Source organism: Gymnoscopelus microlampas (assembly GCF_963454915.1).
Source record: "Gymnoscopelus microlampas genome assembly, chromosome: 9".
Lineage (NCBI taxonomy): Eukaryota > Metazoa > Chordata > Actinopteri > Myctophiformes > Myctophidae > Gymnoscopelus > Gymnoscopelus microlampas.
This window is the reverse complement of record NC_139946.1, coordinates 52,650,491-52,672,256: the sequence shown is the minus strand read 5'-3', so window position 1 is coordinate 52,672,256 and position 21,766 is coordinate 52,650,491. Positions and strand designations below refer to the sequence as shown.

At 38.2% G+C, this 21,766-nt stretch overlaps 2 protein-coding genes across 2 annotated transcripts; both read left to right on the top strand.

The window, feature by feature from the left end:
- Nucleotides 1–2,129: 2,129 nt before the first annotated feature.
- On the top strand, nucleotides 2,130–20,560 carry LOC311051646 (B-cell receptor CD22-like; the record flags this gene model as incomplete). Its single annotated transcript, XM_084066230.1, has 17 exons — nucleotides 2,130–2,151; nucleotides 2,193–2,210; nucleotides 2,312–2,545; nucleotides 2,921–3,181; nucleotides 3,666–3,926; nucleotides 4,044–4,340; nucleotides 4,818–4,899; nucleotides 14,305–14,390; nucleotides 14,725–14,904; nucleotides 15,138–15,371; nucleotides 16,098–16,361; nucleotides 16,479–16,679; nucleotides 17,090–17,171; nucleotides 17,478–17,505; nucleotides 17,673–17,993; nucleotides 19,355–19,446; nucleotides 19,699–20,560. The coding sequence occupies 17 exons, from the start codon at nucleotides 2,130–2,132 to the stop codon at nucleotides 19,829–19,831; spliced, it is 2,796 nt and encodes a 931-aa protein (XP_083922356.1). The 3' UTR covers nucleotides 19,832–20,560.
- On the top strand, nucleotides 5,202–7,731 carry LOC311051318 (uncharacterized protein). The gene is made up of 4 exons (XM_084065871.1): nucleotides 5,202–5,290; nucleotides 5,514–5,819; nucleotides 7,091–7,182; nucleotides 7,441–7,731. The coding sequence occupies exons 2-4, from the start codon at nucleotides 5,529–5,531 to the stop codon at nucleotides 7,550–7,552; spliced, it is 495 nt and encodes a 164-aa protein (XP_083921997.1). The 5' UTR covers nucleotides 5,202–5,290; nucleotides 5,514–5,528; the 3' UTR covers nucleotides 7,553–7,731.
- Nucleotides 20,561–21,766: the final 1,206 nt, after the last annotated feature.

Sequence of the window (21,766 nt, the reverse complement as noted above, 5' to 3'; positions counted from 1 at the left end):
GCATGCAGAAAACAGCCACAGGAAACACGGAATGAACACCCGATCTACTATGAGTCTTTACTTTAGAAACTCAGGTACACCTCACAGGGCAAACGCCACTCAAAACATAGAAATACTCTCGAAAACAGAAACCCGGGCAGGAACAAAACACAGGGCAGCAAACGAACAGGAGACGATAATACAGCAAATGTACTCATGACAGAACACTCCTTAAATACACTTCCAAGTCCAATTACACAACAGTCTACAGCTGGGTTGCCCAGGTGGAACCAGTCTCTCAATCAGGGCCACACAGAGAGGGGAGGGGGTGAGCAGGAGCAGAGTCACAACAGGGCAATGCCACGGCAGCCAGAACAGGGGCAGATCAATATTAATAATTCATCAATCAGCGGGGACAGGGGCACACAATTGCAGACTGTAGACTGTTCTGTTGACTATTCATGTCCACCAATTCAATATATTTACTTTTCAGCAAGCTACAGCTCAATGTATGTACACTCATTTCTGTCTCACCAAATGTCCAAAACTATGCTAAGCAGGTTCAGCAATGTGTGTTCTCCAATCAGCAGTTCTAGGATTTCTCTCTCTCTCCCCGTCTTGTTTCTGTGGACTGCAACCTTTATTTATACCGCATCTCTGCCCCCTTCTCGCTCAGTGTGGCTAGAGCTCGACACATGTCAAATATGGACAGAGTCTGATAAATACACCCTTGTACTTAGCTTGTACTTCATGCAGTACTTCATGATTTCTTTAACACACTATTACTAAAGAGAATAATAAACTAAAAGTCAGCAGTAGCTAAAGGTAGGGTAAGTCAAGGGTTCCCATATTTTACAGGCTGCAACCCCCCCACCCTGACGAGCACTTTATAGGCATTATCTTATAGGCATCATCTGGGGACCTCCCAAAATAACCATAAAAAACACCATAAAAACACCACCAGGGGGCTTAATGAAGTTCTGTCAACCTCATAGACACATGAAAAACAGAAAAGGTGCAAAACCATGGCAACACCTCTTTAAGGAAGGGAGTAAACAACACATTCTAGTGGTTTTGACCTTGACTTCTCTTTTTAATTTTGGGTGCGTGTTGTTGATCTGGTTATCAGTATGTCTAGATGTAGATGACTGTTAATGTAGACGACGTACTGGACAGACAAGCTCTGGAGACAAGTGAGTATGTCTGAATTACCTCACTGTAACTTAGTAACAATTATACTTTATATATTCACCGACAGGATTGTATCTTATACATGTCTTATGAGGTAGCATGAGATCACTTTCACTTCAAACCATTCAGAGATATGAGTGAAGAATTGATCAAAAAATAAAATAGAATACCAACTTTCAATGAAACAAGATGTTATATCATATAGTAGTGTTATTAATAGATTGATAGATTTATTGACAGCTTTTTGCAGAACACAGAGTCATTAGTTGGTTGTGAAGTGAGTCTTTCATTGCAGTTACTTGATGCTGGGGTCAGTTTTCACCTCAAGATACCATGAGGTTTCTTAAGACAATCAGTGTGATCCTGGACATTCTGATCTTGGTACCTGGTAAGGAAGTCATTTTGTAGATCTATGAGGGGCGAACACACTGTGCATATAAAACCATTTAAAAGTACAAATCAAATACTGTGTACAACACATTGTTAAATGTGGGTAATGAACACATACATGTACAAATATGTAAATATTGTATTGTATTGTATTGTATTGTATTGTATCTACGTTCAACTATTTGACATCATGTCACGTTATCACGATCTAGTGGATCAACAGAATGAGGCTAGAAGGTCATAATTATTATCTCTTATAGAAAAGAATAATCTGAAGATTGACATATCTGTTGACAGCTGTTTATTTATGTCTTTTACAGGTGTTTGTAGTGGTGATTGGAGAGTGACCTTCACCAATTACTTGCCATGTGTCATGAGAGGCTCATCAGTAGATATTGGTTGTTCATATGATTACCCAGTGGGTCACACTGTCAATGATACAATCTGGTACAAGAACAATCAAATCGTTCTCCGTGGCTCTCAGTCTCAACCTTATCCAGGTCATGTTCAATACATTGGTAATAAACTGAATAATTGTGCCCTGAGGATCAATAACGTTGACGACAGTGATGAGGATAATTATCACTTCAGGTTTGAGACAACACCACATAATGCGTGGACCAGTACATCAGTATCTTTGTCTGTAACAGGTAAACAAGAGTATTTTTTTAACCTTTCATGTAATCAAAGTTAAATCTTTCCTATCAATCTCACCAACTGACGTCCATCTTGTTTTTATTCTTCTGATCAGAACTGTCTGTACAGGTGACTCCTCCCACTGTGTCAGAGGGGTCAAGGGTGACACTCACCTGTCAAACATCTTGTAAACCAAGACCCAACATTGTCTGGTTTAAAGATGGACAACCAGCACCCTGGGCGGCCAGCCCAGAATTCCAGGCCACAATAGAGGATGATGAGAGTTACCAGTGTGCTGTTGAAGGACAAGAGACATGGAAGTCTGAAGCTGTGGTGTTGGATGTGAAATGTGAGTTTATATGAGTTCATGTCTTTTTCTCTCTGTTTCATTCTCTCTTGTTTCCATTCCATTAATTCAACAGCACATTCAAAAAATAATGATATTATGCTTTGAAATCCAGAATATTTATATCTACAGTAACAATAATGTCTGAAATAGGTCATTTATTATACCTTTCTAGAGTGTTTTTAAGCTGAACATAACAGTAGGGTGGTCGGATGTTTAGGGGTTGTCTTGGATCAATACGACAACCTAAGTCTATTCTCATCAATGTGTGCAGGGTCAACTCATAACATTGTGCTTCTGTGTTTGATAACTGAACAATACTCTTGAATATTACACTGAGATTTTTCCTAATGTCACAACTCCATTTTCCTCCTGCAGATGGTCCAAAGAAAGTTACTTTGATCATCAGCCCATCATATGTTCTTGAAGGAGATTCAGTCACTTTCACCTGCCATAGTGAAGCCAACCCCGAAGTAAAAGCAGAACAATACAAACTGTACAGAGGCCAGAGGTTTGTGACATCAGGACAGAGTCACACCATCTCTAACATCCAGAAACAGCACAGAGGACAGTACAGCTGTCAGGCTCACAATGACATCAACACAATCATGTCTGATCCAGTACCACTTGAAGTTCAATGTGAGTATGGTCACGTTTGTTGTTCTCGAAACTTGCAGAAAATAATGCATTAAATTCATGACTTTTCTGTGCAGTTTTTGAATTATTTAGACCAAAGTTGGTGTAATGTTTGACACCACATATTCAAAGCATTAATGATTAGTTAGTTGTTACTGCTGTACTTTAAATATAGAATTGTTAACAGTTTACTTTTTGAATCTACATGCAACTTTAGCCTCATTATGAATGAATGTTCAATTATCTATTACAAGAGAAAGTCTTAATACAAATAACAGCAAATAGAATACAATAACCAAATAATATAATTGCATAAAAAGAAAAGATAAATAAAAATATTATGAATAACTCATAACCTTTCTTGACCTTAAAGCGAAGCTGTCAATATCAGTGAATTCACCAGGAGAAGTTGTTGAGGGCAGTAAAGTGACTCTAACCTGCAAATATAACAATATATTTAAGAGTATCAATGTTTATTCCACTACAGACCCTCCAGAAATACCCTCGATATCAGTGAATCCAGCAGAAGTTATTGAGGGCAGTAAAGTGACTCTGACCTGCAGCAGTGATGCCAACCCACCAGTAGACAACTACACCTGGTACAGAGACAGAGGAAGCAGCTTTATCTCCACTGGTCCTCAGCTGGTAAAGGACAATGTGTCTCCTGCAGACTCTGGACAGTACACCTGTCAGGGGACAAACACACATGGATCCCAAACGTCATCACCTCATTCCATTAACGTTCTCTGTAAGTAAATAAATAAATAACGTCATAGTCCAATGCAAATATTCATTTCTATAACAATATCTAGTATATGATATAGTATATATCAAAAGTAATTTGTATTTTTGATGTTTCTATCAGATGCACCAGTGAATGTATCAGTGGAGGTCAGTCCACCAGACAGTCCAGCAGAGGGCAGCAGTGTGAGCTTGACCTGCAGCAGTGATGCTAACCCACCAGTACACAACTACACCTGGTACAAGAGGACTGGGCCTCCTGGTTCCAGCTCCCTGGTCCAGGTAGGGTCAGGACAGGTGCTGGTTCTGGCCTCTCTGCAGCCCTCCCACACTGGACTGTACTTCTGTCACACCAGGAACTCACTGGGAGAAAACAACTCTACTGAGGTGCTGCTGCACATGGACAGCAGTGGTGGAAAAAGTAGGCCTACTTAGATTTTTACTTAAATAAAAGTATCGATACTGCATTGTAGAAACACTGTGTTACAAGTAAAAGTCTGGTAATCAAAATATACTTAAAGCACCAAAAGTAAAAGTACTAATTATACAGAATGAACAAGTTACTATGTATAACATTTATAAAAAATATTTTGAAAATAGCAGATCTACAAGCTCACAACACATCGCATTGTGACGTGTTGTGAGCTTGTAGATCGGCTATTTTCAAATAGCCAAAGTTTAAATATGGCTTAAGTGGTTAATGTATGTTTTGTAATAACAATCAAAATCCATAAAGTAACTAATAAAGTTCTCAACTGATTGTAGTGGAGTAAAAGTACAATATTTGACACCACACCTATAGACACCACACGCAGTGATCATTAATAACTTAAGAAAAACAACCATCAGAAATGCACATTTTAACTTCTCTCCTCATTTGTATTGTGTTTCTCCAAAGCCAACAATGTTGCTCTAATATCTGGAGTTGCAGTTTCACTGTTTGTGCTGATTTTGGTTTTCGCCATTGTTTTCTGGGTCAGGTGAGTGTGCATGCGTGTGTGTGTGTGTCTGTGTGTGTGTGTGTGTGTGTGTGTGTGTGTGTGTGTGTGTGTGTGTGTGTGTGTGTGTGTGTGTGTGTGTGTGTGTGTGTGTGTGTGTGTGTGTGTGCGCGCGCGCGTGCGTGTGCATTCGTTCGTGTGTGCGTGCGTGCGTGCGTGCGTGCACTAATTTTGATTAAGCAGTATACTGTGATATTAAATGTTACACCCACTTTTATAACAAACGTGAACTTTTCAATTGTGAATTTTGACAGCAGATTCCATTTCAGACTTAGACTAAGATTATTGCAATTTCGTTCATCACTAAATTATTCAAATAATAAGTTAAGTCTTTTGATTTGACAGGAAGAAAAGGACAAATTCAGACCAAGAGGTATTTATTTGTTTGGACTCTGCTGTTTTAATTTGAGATGTTTCATAATATTTAGATATCACTTATATATCTCCTCTTTTATTTAGATATAGAAATGAAATTGATCATTGGAAACTTGGCAACATTTTTTTTAGCAAAAAAAAAAAGTCTGTATCTTCAATGTTAACACTATATAATACAGACATAACATTTCACTGAAACCATCTGTTTTGTCCCACACCAGCCTGCAGCTGCCCCTATGGTCAGTGGGAGGAGCTTGGCATCTGTCCCTATGGTCGGTGGGAGGAGCTTGGCATCTGTCCCAGTGGTCAGTGGGAGGAGCTTGGCATCTGTCCCAGTGGTCAGTGGGAGGAGCTCAGACCCTTCAGTCCTGCAGGTGCATCAAGACTCTTCCTCTCAGATCAACAGTGTCTACTCCACAGTCCAGCACCACTCTCTGTCCTCTCCTCATCCTCCTACTGAGGAGATCCCTCTTTACTCCATGTTGAAGCTCCCGTCCCCTCAGTCTGCTTCACACCCCCCTGGACAGGTACTGTGTCAAAAGGTCACATGGTCTTTGATTTACACTTGAACCTGTTACCCAAGAAACCCACCAGAACACAGATTCATTACAATTTATTTCTCCAAAAATGTGTGGTTCTGCACTTTTCTCACACAGAAAGGAGATCCCTTCTCCTTTCTAATTAGCATAATATTTATTTACATTACAACACATGCTTCTGACTCACAACAGTCACGCAAACTACTGTATACGTCTCTTTTCTGTTCTTTTACATGTTGAAACTCCCGTCAGAATGACGTTGGAGGGTTTTATTTACTGGACAATCATGATAAAATATGTCTGCTGTCTTGTCTTGCTGGCACAACCTCTGCAATAAGTCATCAAATTTGCCCTTGTTTAGCATAAAGTCCAACATGTTACTACATGTTGGATACAGTAGTAACTACATAGAGCACTGTCCTCTAGCATAATGAAGCTTAGCTCTGTGTGGAAGATTGATTGATGGGTGGATGTCATGTTATTTTGAACCTGTACCTGCTGATAGAAGCACGCCTTATGTTTTCTTTTACTCAAAGTAATCAAGATTGGATTTTGATATAAAAATACCTAAACATATATATTTTTAAATATATTGTTAATAAATAGTTGCCAAATATAACTGAGCATGTCCTCTAGTCTAAGAGACATTTTACATGTCATCTCCACTTTAACAATTAAACCCCATATGCTGTTGAGCCCTCACTGTGATATTAACAGTAGTGTTGTCACTTGTCAGCCATGAGTGACATGTTACATGTGAGGTTAAGCACCCACACCCGACTACCATCACCCTCCTCCTCTTTTTCCTTCATTTTCAGCATAAAAAGCGCTCTAGGCAGCATTTTTTCTTCATAACAGACAGACAGTGTGAACACACCCTTAGAGTTCCTTTTTCAAAACTTGTCTTGTCATCCTCACAGCATGAGAAAGGAGAAGGAAATCTTAAACTGCACTCTTCCAACAGTCATGCAAACGATGCCTCTTTTCTCTCCTCTCCTCTCCTCTCCTCCCCCCCTCCTCTTCTCTTCTCTTCTCTTCTTTTCTCTACAAACAAATAGACAGTTTCTTATTATAGCCTATCTACTATCATCTGTTAGTTATACAAATTATGATAAGGTGATTGTCTAACAACTGCACTGTATATAGCCGTTGGAGACAATGTAATAAAAAAATATAATAATTTCAATAATTCTGGGTTTCATCATTCCATTTCATTACTAATTACACTTTTGTCATTTTTTTAATGTTGTATTGCTCAGCGAGAGGAGGATGTTGACTATTGTTCAATGACATTCAAACCAGGGACCAGGACCCATGCAGATCACAACAACACAGCCCTGCAACACACACTGTAAGTTATAAAAATGATTTGATTGTAATTACAATTGAATTACATCAGATCAACTATGCGCTGAGAGTCAGAAAAACAAATGCACAAATCCAGATGCATTTCCAATATTTTAATTAGACATATTTTAAATAAGACCACACAGAGAAGTTGTGTTTTACAGAAGTATATTTCCTGTGCTGCTGAAGAGCCATTAGGGTTACTGTACATGTGTAGTTCTTCTCTACATTAGTATGAATGGATGTGTATTGTTCTTCCCAGGTCTGGTGAAGCAGGAAATGAAGATGTGATCTATTCCACTGTGAAGGAAGACGTCTCTGCAATCTATTCCACTGTGGATAAAACCAAAAAGGCAAAGAAAAAAACAAAGTAAAAGTCTTTCTTATTCTGTCTCCAACTCACAATATGTGATGCTGAATCTAATTATTGGATTATATTCTGCTGCCATCTAGAGTTAAAGAGGCAAAACTTCATCATCTAAGTATATCATGAATTATTCTGCTTGCTTATGAAACAGGACAGAGGATTAAATGTTTGTGAGACAATGACTGTATTAACTTTACTATTAACATTACTAGATCATTTATTATGTAAATATGTTCAACATGTATGTATGTGTGAGGTAAGAGGGGCAAATCCCACCAGCAAATCACAACCTGCTTCTAAAGGATAGGAGCATATTGACAAGCTCCTCTGAAATGTTGTATTTTTTTTAACTAAAGGAATGTTTTATTCATTGACAGCATTTATAATGTATATTTATAGAAGATGTATGTAAATATATTGCTTTGCTATGATATACATCTGTTACGAAAGTTCAGGAAAGGAGTCATAGGAAGTTAATAACTAAGTAATAATTTGTTAAACTTGTGACTTCAGGAAGATGTCTTTAACATTATGTTGTGCTTGTGTAATAATCCCAGTTCTTTGGTTTCATTCAGCTGCAGTAATATCCTAACTGTTAAAAACTCTGTCTGAGCGTGTCCTAGTGGATCCAACCCATTTGGGCCCCTTTACTGAGAATGTAGAAACTCTCTCAAATTTAAATTGACACTGAGAATTTTACTGTGAAGACAGTGTCATAATGAATGTACAGACAGATAGAGTTTTCATTAAATGATCTTTGTTGAACTGGACTCACTGTTTTAATCCTTTTGCTTTTAGGATCATGGTCATTCAATTAAAAACTTGCTCTTTCACATACACACACGTTGAATCACCACTGTAACTTAAAGATATTTTATCTCTTAATTAAATTGCCAGAACTCCAACAATGTTTACAATACATACACAACACATTCTACACTTTAACCTGTTCTGCTAATCCTCCTTTCACTCAGAACCACATTTTATACTGATTAATGGTTTTGGAGAAATTAAGGTCAGAAGGTTCCCACTTCAACACCATTTACGTTGCATCAGACTTCATCAAGACATCTTAACCCTAGTAGCTACTGTATATCTGTGGACTGGTGTTCAATGTCCATGGCTACATATAGCACAGTGGGTAGTGTATGCCGCACAGCTGGATATAGGCTCTGAATTAATTGTATTTCACAGAATTTACCTTGCTTTCAAAATAAATAATCTTTGAGATTTATTTTGATAGCGTGACTCTCAACCTTTTCAAGCCGTGACCCCCCAAAATAATCATCTTTTCGATCTACAAGCTCACAATACCTCACTTTGCGAGGTGTTGTGAGCTTGTAGTTCGGCTTTTTTCAAAATGTTTGCCTCTTTCTTATATTATTTGACAATTTGGCCAATGATTGACCAGTTTTTATTATATGATTTGTTGATTACTTATGATGCAATACTTGTCTTTTTCTTTTCTTTATTTTTGAGGTTGAAAAGGTCTTAAAAGCCCTTAAATTGTCACTTTACTGTCATCTGGACCGGTGGACCCCCCTAAAAAAAAATCATGTGGGGACCCCCGACCCACAGGTTGTGAACCCCTGGATTAGGTTATAGGTTGGGGGAGGTGTCAGACCTGAGGCTGTTCTCTAACACTGCACATACTGTGTTCACCTTCACTCTGGGAGAATGATTCCATCACCACATCATTACTGATTGAACAAAGAAGAATACATATGTAACTAGAAAAAGTGCTCCTCGGAGCACAGGTCTCCGCCAGGTCAGGTAGGCTATTGTGGCCTCCTGGTGGCGCTATAATAGGGTGCCATTTCTTGTTAGCCCTTGCACGACAACCGGACACTGACTGCATTCATGATTTGAGGCATTTTGTTAAAAACATTTGTTTTGCTAAATTAGACCTGCTGGTGGCGCTATAACAGGCCAATGTTAAAAGGGTGGCATTTGTTCCTCAACATAGTGTGAATGTGCGTGCAAAGTTTGATCGCAATCGGACGGTGCGTTCATGATTTGCGGAATTTTGTTGAAAACAAGGCAATAATGCAAACTTTAGATTTCAATCTTAGCCAATCAGTATGGAATATGAAAAAACAAACACATCCGCCGTGATCACATGACTATAGAGATCATGTGTACCGATTTGCGTGAAATTTGGATACAATTGGAAGGAGTAGTATAAAATAATGTGTTTTACATAAGTCGGCCTCCTGGTGGCGCTATAAAAGGCAGATGTGAAAAATGCAGGGCAAAGGTTTTTCCTTGACATATAGGGAGCAGTGTTGGGTTATATTACTTAGAAGAGTAATATGTTACTTATTACTTATTACTCCTTTGAAAAGTAATAATATTATATTACTTATTACTTGGAATCAAGAGTAATATATTACATATTACTTTATATTACTTTCCCCGCGCCCCTCGCAAAAGAAAAGACGTCTAGTTTTTAGCCTTTTAGAACGGAATCCAATTTAATGGAACAATAGAAAACAGTCAACAGTCTTTATCTTTTTAAGTATTTTGCTGCAACAAATTCCATATTTGGAATTGGAACAATAATTATCCTTACAGAAACAACATCAATCTGAACTGCACACACTGGCTGCAGCCTCTCAAAAACTGAAACAATAAAGTAAACTTTTTGAACATTTCTTAACCTTTTCAACATATCTTACACCAGTCAATATTAATTAGCCAAAGTGCAAGGGGGCAAGGAGAGAGGAGAGGAGATATAGAGCAGTGGTTCTCAAACTTTTTTAATGTCAAGGACCCCCAAATTGACACTTATTAGCCCGCGGACCCCCATTTCAAAAGATATGCCAGGGACCCCCATAAGAGAAGATTTTTTACGGCTCTAGCAGTGATTCTCAACCATTATAATTTCAAGGACCCCCAGTTTGACATGCATTAGGGCTACAGACCCCCCATTTAATGGCATTTCTATCACTTGGACCGCAATTTATATTATAAAATCTATGTCAATTTAACTCTGCGAGAGCACAAATGGAACCAAATGGACCCTAACGGGTCTGAGAGTGTACAAATGGAACCAAATGGACCCTAACCCACACACACACACACACACACACACACACACACACACACACACACACACACACACACAGCTGCCATTAATTAGTGATGTTGATTGCTATGTGGTCAAATGCGCATACAGGCTCAACGAGCCATCGTTAACCAGCTAGTGTTACACAGCTGACTGGCAATAATATGCGCATTTGTGTTGAAAACGCATCGCATCTGATCACTCTAATCTAATCCAAGGAAGTTGGAGCAACTCTCTAAAATGGTGGATTTTAGTTTGGCTACAAAGGTTAGTAGTAGACTTATATTTGAGATGAATGATGATCAGTCAGTTATTATTCCAGTGGTCTATCCAAGATGTTTTACAACGTTGACGACCAGCACTACTCCTCTTGCGTGCGTCTCCCTCTATGAACGCCACGGGGCCACCGTGTGTGTGCGTGTGCGCGTGTGTGGAGAGGGGGAGGGCTGGAGAGCCTGCAGATAGGCTACAACACGTTACAAACAGAGACGAGAGAGACTTCTCATTACGAGGTGTTTTACCGAGGGAGAACACTTCTCCAACTGTGCGCTGGCTGCGTGTTAAAAAGAACTAATCTGCAAGCTAAGAATAGGTTGTTAGCTTGTAGATCTGCTCTATTTTCACATGATGCGATAACTTGCCTCTACGAGAGACGGAGAGAGACTAGAGTAGCCTACATTATTAAATGAGTGAATGAGCCAAAAAATGACGCTCGTCATCAGTAACGAGTAACGAGGCCTTTTTTGACCGAGTAATATGGTATTATATTACTGTTTTGGCAGAATAATACCTTACTTTACTCGTTACTGGGAAAAGTAATAATATTACAGTAATATATTATTTTTAATTCGTTACTGCCCAACACTGATAGGGAGTGTGCATACAAAGTTTTACACAGATCGGTGCAGTTATAGGTAAAAACACAAATCGGCCTGTTATAGCGCCACCATGAGGCTGATTTGACAAAATTCAAATGGTAGTTCTTCCTCGGCCTAATGGGACTGTGCGTGCAAAATTTCACGGAAATTGCATGCTGTGTTCATGATTTGAGGCATTTTGTTCAAAACGGGGCACTCCTGCAAACTTTGGAAGACATTTTTAGCCAATCAAGATGGAATATGAGAAATCTGAAAGACCCGTTTTGTTTAATGACTATAGAGATACTGTGTACCGATTTGCGTGACTTTTGGACAAAATCTGTAGGAGTACTGTCAAAAAAAATATTTTGCACAAATCGGCCTCCTGGTGGCGCTATAAAAGGCCCATGAGAAGAATTTGGGGCAAAGGTTCTGAATTGGCATCCAGGGAGTGTGTGTGCACAGTTTCGCTGCGATCAAGACAACGGCGCCAAAGATTAGCTGGTCACAGACGAACGGACGGACACACGGACACACGGACACAAGGACACACGGACGGACGGACGGGGTGGAAAACATACTCTCTCGCCACGCCTTTCGGCCTGGCGGAGACAATAATGGCCGAGTCAAAGTCCTGACCTGAATCCAATATACATGCTGTGTGGAAGCACCTGAAGTGAGCAGTTCCTGTGAGGAAAGCCACCAACATCCCACTGAGTTCTGTATGGAGGAATGAGCTCCAATTCCTCCAAGCCCATGTGCACCACTGATCAACACTTACCACAAACCTTTAAAACCCATCAAATGACCAGACTTGCTCTGATCTCAGCCCTTGTTTTTGTTGTTTTAAATGTAATTGTGGGTTGTACCACTTTGTGTTTTGCCATCATTATAAACATTTAATTAAACATTATTTATAATCCGTCAATGTCAACTCAACCAGCGTGGACAGAGGCATACAATATAGGCTATTCCCTCGATTATTTCCATTCTCCAAATCAACCTGTTTACTATACAATAAGCTACAGCTAACTCATTTCTGTCTCACCAAAATGATACTTACAAAACTATGCTAAGCAGGTTCAGCTATTTCCGTTCTCTAAACAGCAGTTCTAATATTTCTCTCTCTCCTCTGTGTTGTTTCTGCAGCATTTATTTATTATACCTCTATATCTATATCACCCTTCTCTCTCAGTGTGGATAGACAGTAGACAAGAGTCAAATACAGGCAGAGTCCGGTAAATACACTCTATTTCAAACTCCTCTGACTCATGTCTAATCTAACCCAACGGCTGCTTCAGTGTGGTTAACCACATGTGCAAAGAGCTTAGCTCTGCAAATGCACGCTGTTCAGACATGCACACATGTGGTCAGTTGATTTTTGCACAATATGCAGTCAAAGCAAATGTGCATCTAATAAACAGATAAGCATGGTTTTGAAATTGGTATTTGTTGCCATTGCCTTATCTGATCTATTTTTTTAATTTTGTCCTTTTTATGGCGTGTGTGTTTGTGTGAGTGCGTGCGTGCGTGAGTGTGTGCGTGCGTGCGTGCGTGTGTGCGTGCGTGCGTGTTCATGTCTTTTGTAGGTTTTACTACAAAAAGTTTAACATTATTCATTTCATAATTTAAGTCAGTGTGGCTCTTAGGCTGAAACCTTGCCCACATTTGGATATAGATATCATAGATATGTCATAAATGACTGACGTCATAGATGACTGATGTAACAGGCTGGTCACATGAAGTCCTGTTGATCCTACACTGTTTCTACGTGGATCCTGAGAGATCCACATCAGTTCTCCTTACTCTCCTTTTGGTAGTTGTCTCTGGGTTAGAGTGGGGTAGAGATCCAATCCTTCTGCCATCGCATCAGCAACACCTTGTACTTTATAAAGTAAAGCATTATTTCTTTAACACATTATTAATACAGAGAACAGTGATCTAAAAGTCATCAGTAGTTACTAGTTACTAGGCAACAATAACACAAATATTCAGTGATCTAAATGTGTACACGTAATGTGTGAAGAGAGGGAGGAAGGAAGGAAGAGTAAACAACTCATTCTAGTGGTTTTAACCTTGACTTCCTTTTTAGTTTTTAGTTTTGGTTGTGTGTTGATCTGTATCATTATGTCTAGCTGACTGTTAGTGTAGACGTACTGGACAGGCAAGCTCTGGATACAAGTGAGTATGTCTGAATTATCTCACTGTAACTTAGTAACAATGATACTTTATATATTCATTGACAGGATTGTATCTTATATACATGCATCTTATGATACATGCAACTAAATTAAAAGACTAAGATAGTTTCTACAGCCAGGCCGTCAGGCTGCTGAACAGGCGCTGAGCCTTTATGTCAGTCCTGGTGAGCAGTGGCAACACAAGCCGTCACACTGGCTCTATGACTTTATGTATATGTTATATACTTTATTCCCACAAATGTAATACATTGATAATCTGCTGCTAAGTGATTAATTTGTCTTGCTCAAGAGACTGAGCTACTACCTTATTTCTATTTTTTTCAATTTTTAGTACACACCTTTTTTTAAATTGTGTTACTTTTCCATTGATCTTTTTTATGTAAAGCACTTTGGGCTGCATTTGATGTCATGAAATGTACTATACAAATAACGTTTATTATTATTATTATTATTATTATTATTATTATTACCCTTATTATTATTATTATTATTATATTATTTGGTTATTTGACATTTACCGTACCATTTCATCAGTATTGGTGCAGCTCAGTATAGCCATATATTTATTGACAGTTTATTACATAACAGAGAGTACAGTACATGTGTTGGTTGTGAAGTGTGTCTTTCATTGCAGTTACTTGATGCTGGGGTCAGTTTTCACCTCAAGATACCATGAGGTTTCTAAAGACAATCAGTGTGATCCTGGACATTCTGATCTTGGTACCTGGTAAGGACAGTTTATAATGGTTTCATATTCACAGTGTGTTAATCCCCCCTCATGGATAGTACAAGTAAAATGCTGTGTCAAACACCTAGTTATATGTTGTGGCCAATGTACAGATACATGTACAATTATTGAGGTAAATATGAAAAAAGAACAAAACTCTCAGTATTCTGTTCTATTTTATTATGATAATATTTGAGGACAATGCCTACTTTCAACAATTTGTTATCACAATCAGCTGGCCATGGAGACCAAAATTATCCTTCATGAGCAAAAAAAGATTAATCTGAAGATTGACAATTTCTGTTGACAGTTCTTTGTCTTTTACAGGTGTTTGTAGTGCTGAGTATGGAGTGACCGTCACCAATCCATCTCCATGTGTCATGAGAGGCTCATCAGTAGATATTGGCTGTTCATATGAATACCCAAAAGGTGTCACTGTCAATAAGGCATTCTGGTACAAGGATCGTAATTACGAGTCACGACCAGAGGATCGTTTTAAATACATTGGTAATAAACGCAATAATTGTACCCTGAGGATCAACAACATTAAATCCAGTGATACGAAAGGGCATTATTCCTTCAGGTTTTTGACAACAGGTAAACCGATGTCCAGTAAACCAGTATCTTTGTCTGTAACAGGTAAACAAGAGTACTTTTTTAACCTTTCATGTAATCAAAGTCAAATCTTTCCTGTCAATCTAACCAACTGACGTCCATCTTGTTTTTATTCTTCTGATCAGAACTGTCTGTACAGGTGACTCCTCCCACTGTGTCAGAGGGGACATGGGTGACACTCACCTGTCAAACATCTTGTCAACCAAGTCCCAACATTGTCTGGTTTAAAAATGGACAATCAACATCCTGGGTATCCAAACCACGATTTCAGGCCAAAATAAAGGATCCTGGGAGGTACCAGTGTGCTGTTAAAGGACAAGAGAGATGGAAGTCTGAAGCTGTGATGTTGGATGTGCAGTGTGAGTTTATATGAGTTCATGTGAGCTCTTTCTGTCTCTTTGTCTGAATTGTGTCTCTCTGTTTCATTTTCTCATGCTTTCCATTAATACAACAGCTTAATACAACTTACATTCAAAGAAGAATCATACTAATTGATATTGCATCCACTAGTTAACAATATTCTCATAAATACTGTGTAGGCCTATATAAAGTTATGTTTATCAAGAGGGGAGATAAGTCACATCATGACAAACATATCGCCACCGTGTGGTTAGCTATTGTAGAATGCCTCATAAACCATCAATTAAAGGAAGGGTAAGTGATATTTTTTGGTTAAAACAAAAATATTTTTGTTAAAAGGTTACAGCATTATATTCTGATAGTAATCATCAATGAGTACTTTCAGAATATAGAGGTATTTATTATTTATTTTAACAAAAACAATATCACCTAACCTACCTGCCAAAGACTAGATAACATTTCACTGGAAATTTGGTTTGAATATTTCATACAGGTGCTAATTTATATCAAATTCAAATCAAATCTACAACCGGGGGCATATGTTTATTCCTCCTTTTATTTCTCCTTTCTTTTCTCCTCTGCACTGTAACTTTATTTATACATTTTTTACTTCTTTTGTTTTATTATTGTGTTTCCTTTGCTTGATGTTCTGTGTAAAGCACATTGAATTGCCTTGTTGTTGAAATGTGCTATACAAATAAAATGACCGTGCCTTGCCTCCATAGACCCTCCAAAAGTGCCCTTAGTGTCAGTGAATCCACCAGGAGAAGTAGTTGAGGGCAGTAAAGTGACTCTGACCTGCAGCAGTGATGCCAACCCACCAGTAGACAACTACACCTGGTACAGAGACAGAGGACGCAGCTTTATCTCCACTGGTCCTCAGCTGGTAAAGGACAATGTGTCTCCTGCAGACTCTGGACAGTATACCTGTCAAGGGACAAACAAACATGGATCCAAAACGTCATCATCCTACTCTTTAGATGTTCTGTGTAAGTAAAAAATAAATAAAAGCTCACAACGCGTTGCATCCCAAGAGTTTGAAGTGGATCTGATTATCCTCTTAGGAGGAGTTTGGTAAAGAACAGCTATTATTTTTTCCCCGGCAGATGGTGCCAAGAATGTTGTGTTGTCAGTAAGTCCACCAGGAGATGTTGTCAAAGGAAGCTCAGTCACTTTGACCTGCAGCAGCAGTGCTTCAAATCCACCAATCCAGAGCTACATCCTTCTCAAAGACAACACTGAAGTGACACAGAAGAAGACAATGACCATCTCTAACATCCAACCCAGTCACAGTGGAAGATACTCCTGTCAGGCAAAGAATAGCATTACCACAGTCACTTCACCTGAAGTCACTCTTCATGTCATCTGTAAGAATCAAATTATATTACATTATCTGTAACCTGACAACTAAATGTACTAAAGTGTATAATGGAGTTTTAGATGTAATTATTTAAAACTATATAAAGCACCAGAAAAAACATACTGAATATATTGTTGATTGATTTCCTTCTCTATTGATAACTTATGTGAGTAGGTCAACTTTCTCTAAACTTAGAATTGCAAAGAACACTGATTTTTAATACTTCTTTGTCCAGTGTTGTCCAATGTTGGTGTAATATTAGACACCACACACAGTAATCAATAATACCTTAAGAATAACAACAACAGAAATGCACATTTGAACTTTTCTCCTCATTTTTATTATGTTTTTCCAAAGCCAACAATGTTGCTCTAATATCCGGAGTTGCAGTTTCACTGTTTGTGCTGATTTTGGTGTTCGGCATTGTTTTCTGGGTCAGGTGAGTGTGCATGTGCATGTGTGTGTGTGTGTGTGTGTGTGTGTGTGTGTGTGTGTGTGTGTGTGTGTGTGTGTGTGTGTGTGTGTGTGTGTGTGTGTGTGTGTGTGTGTGTGTGTGTGTGTGTGTACTCATTTTGATGAAGCAGTACTGTGATGTTAAATGTTACACCCACTTTTATAACAAACGTGAACATTTCGATTGTGAGCTTTTGACAGCAGATTTTATAAGACTTAGACTAAGATTTTTGCAATTTCATTGATCACTAAATTATTCAAATACTAAGTCTGAAGTCTTTTGATTTGACAGGAAGAAAAGGACAAATTCAGACCGAGAGGTATTTATTTGTTTGGATTTTGCTGTTTTAATTTGAGATGTTTCATAATATTTAAACATTTTTTGCAAAACAATATTTCTGTATCTTCAATGTTAACACTATATATAATACAGACATAAAATTTCACTGAAACTATCTGTTTTATTTTCTGTTTTGTCCCACAACAGCCTGCAGCTGTCCCTATGATCAGTGGGAGGAGCTTGGCATCTGTCCCAGTGGTCAGTGGGAGGAGCTTGGCATCCGTCCCAGTGGTCAGTGGGAGGAGCTTGGCGTCTGTCCCAGTGGTCAGTGGGAGGAGCTCAGACCCTTCAGTCCTGCAGGTGCATCAAGACTCTTCCTCTCATTGTCCCTCCTCTCAGATCAACAGTGTCTACTCCACAGTCCAGCACCACTCTCTGTCCTCTCCTCATCCTCCTACTGAGGAGATCCTTCTTTACTCCATGTTGAAGCTCCCGTCCCGTCAGTCTGCTTCACACCCCCCTGGACAGGTACTGTGTCTAAAGGTCACATGGTCTTTGATTTACACTTGAAACCCACCAGAACACAGATTAATTACATTATTTCTTTCTCCAAAAATGTGTGATTCTGCACTTTTCTCACACAGAAAGGAGATCCCTTCTCCTTTCTTATTTACATAATATTTAACTACTTTACAACATACGCTCTTGACTCATAACAGTCACGCAAACTACTGTACGTCTCTTTTCTTTTCCATGTTGAAGCTCCCCTCCACTCAGAGTGACGTGGGAGGGTTTTATTAACTGGCTAATCATGATAAATTGTGTCTGCTTGATATTGCTGGCACAACCCTCTGCAATAAGTCATCAAATGACCCCTTGTTTAGCATAGAGTATGTTCCAACATGTTACTCCATGTTGGATACAGTGGTAACTACATACAGCACTGTCCCTCTAGCATGATGAATCTTAGCTCTGTGTGGAAGATTGATTGATTAGTGGATGTCATGTTAATTGATTTTGCAATTGGTTTGTAGCTGCTGATATAAGCACGCCTTATGTTTTCTATTATTCAAAGTAATCAAGATTGGATTTTAATATAAAAATACCTAAACATATATATTTATATAACATATTGTTAATAAATAGGTGCCAAATATAACTGAGCATGTCCTCCAGTCTAAGAGACATTTTACATCATCTCCACTTTAACAAATAAACCCCATACTGCAAAAGTTTTCCCAGAATATGGATAATGGGGTTAAAGGGTTTAAAACTAGCTTCAACAAGACATAGCTGCTAGACGAAGTTTTGATATTAACAGTAGTGTTGTCAGCCATGGGTGACATGTTCCTGAGGTTATACACCCACACCCGACACCCTCCTCCTCTTTTGCCTAAAAACAAACAAACAAACTTTTTTCCCCCCCATTTTCAGCATAAAAAGCGCTCTAGGCAGCATTTTTTCTTCATAACAAACAGACAGTGTGAACACACCCTTGTATTTCCTCTCTCAAAACCGTCTTTCTGCACTGTCCTCACAGCATGAGAAAGGAGAAGGAAACTCCTACACTCTTCTAACCGTCATGCAAACTGTGTCTCTCTCCCCCCTCCACCCCCCCTCTTCTCTTTTCTTCTCTTCTCTACAAGCAAATAGACAGTTTCTTTGTATATCCTAGGGTTAGGGTTAGGGTTATATCCTATCTACTATAATCTGTTAGTTATACAAATGATGATAAGTTGATAGGGTGATTGTCAAACAACTGCACTGTATAGCAGTTGGAAACAATGTAATAAACAATTATAATAATTTCAAGAATTCTGGGTTTCATCATTCCATTCCATTTCATTACTAATTACACTTTTGTCATTATTTTTTATCTTTTTGCTCAGGAAGAGGAGGATGTTGACTATTCTTCAGTGACATTCAAACCAGGGACCAGCACCCAAGCAGATCACCACAACACAGCCCTGCAACACACACTGTAAGTTATAAAAAATGATTTGATTGTAATTCAATTGAATTACATCAGATCAACTATAAACTAAGAGTCAGAAAAAGAAATGCACAAATCCAGATGCATTTCCAATATTTTAATTAGACATAATTATTTTAGACCACATAGATAAGTTGTGTTTTACAGAAGTATGTTTCCTGTGCTGCTGAAGAGCCATTAGGGTTACATGTGTAGTTCTTCTCTACATTAGTATAAATGGATGTGTATTGTTCTTCTCAGGTCTGGTGAAGCAGGAAATGAAGATGTGATCTATTCCACAGTGAAGGAAGACGTCTCTGCAATCTATTCCACTGTGAAGGAAGACGTCTCTGCAATCTATTCCAATGTGGATAAAACCAAAAAGGCAAAGTAAAAAACAAAGTAATAGTCTTTCTTATTCTGTCTGCAACTCACAATATGTGATGCTGAACCTAATTATTGGATTATATTCTGCTGCCATCTAGAGTTTAAGAGGCAGAACTTCATCATCTAATGTATTGCGAATTATTCTGCTTGCATATGAAACAGGACGGAGGATTGTTTAAAGGTTTGTGAGACAATGACTGTATTAACTTTACAATTAACATTACTAGATCATTTATTATGTAATTATGTTCAATATGTATGTGTGGGGCAAGGGAGGCGGGGAACCAGGGATAAAAAATAAATAACCAAAACCATTGATTTATTGACCAGAGAGGGGAAAATCCCACCAGCAAATCACAACCTGCTTCTAAGGGATGGGAGCATATTGACAAGCTCCACTGAAATGTTGTATTTCTTTAACTAAAGGAATGTTTTATTCATCGACAGCATTTATAGTATAGATTTATAGAAGATGTATGTAAATATATTGCTTTGCTTTGCTATGCTATACATCTGTTATGAAAGCTCAGGAAATGAAGTTAATAATGATGTAATAATTTGTTAAACTTGTGACTTCAGTAAGATGTCTTTAACTAATATTATATTATTACTATTATTATTTAATTATGTTGTGCTTGTGTAATAATCCCAGTTCTTTGGTTTCATTCAGCTGCAGTAATATCCTAACTGTTAAAAACTCTGTCTGAGCGTGTACCAGTGGATCCAACCCATTTGAGCCGCTTTACTGAGAATGTAGAAACACTCAAACTTAAATTGACACTGAGAATTTTACTGTGAAGACAGTGTCATATAATGAATGTACAGACAGATAGAGTTTTCATTAAATGAGCTTTGTTGAACTGGACTCACCGTTTTAATCCTTTTGCTTTTAGGATCATGGTCATTCATATTAACTTGCTCTTTCACATACACACACATTGAATCACCACTGTAACTTGAAGACATTTTATCTCTTAATTAAATTGCCATCAGTAGTCTGTGGTGTTTTCACAGCACTTTTTGGAATCCCTTCAGCTCACTCACAATGGTTCTCAAATGTTTTTGGCTCACGGAACCCCTGTAAATAACCTTCCACGGCACCCCCGAATTACATTGTTACCGAATTACATAGTAGTTCCTCACACATTCTATTGAATATTAAACACCTATTATTATCACTAATCTGCTATAGCTTGAAATGTTAATGTAATAATCCAAGAACTAAAATATGTATTTAAACACAATATTTTTCTCATGCAAAGATCAAATGAAACCTACCTAGAGGTACAGTACACATCCTAGAAATATGAGGCCCACATAGCAAGTACGGATTTTATAGTTACGCTGTAAAAAAAACTTTTAAGCGTAAAGATTGTTAAATTTAGAGTGTTTAAGCTACTTTTGTAAGTTGCAATGGGGAAGAAGAAACCCACTGATTATTAAGATAATGTTTTACATTATTAAAAGGTTAAACCTATAGAAATTTGTATCAGGTGCTCCATGAATGGAACAATATATGCAAGATAAAATTATGAAGTTTATGATGTTGATGTTTGTTGATGTATGATGTTTATTATGTCTTTCAACATAACCATTTTTGTGGCGTCTGGGGAGGTCTGTGTGACTAGAACCACACGTAGTTTTATTAAGTAATACATAAAAACAAGAAAGAAAAATTAATTCAGTTTGCAAACTCGAACATGACTCACACTGACCATCCATTTGCTTATAGTTGCAAAGAGGACTGACGTTGTCATAGCATTGCAGTTTGTGCTGCATGGTGTACAGAGGCTAGTGGGGATGACTCTTTAGTCCTTTAATCTAAAGAATGAATAATTGATAAGCTTCCTCCAGCATAAATGACTTCAAGGTCAAAGTCGATGACACAATCATCACTAGCAAAGAAGAGATTACCTATTTGGGATGTATTCTTGACAAACAC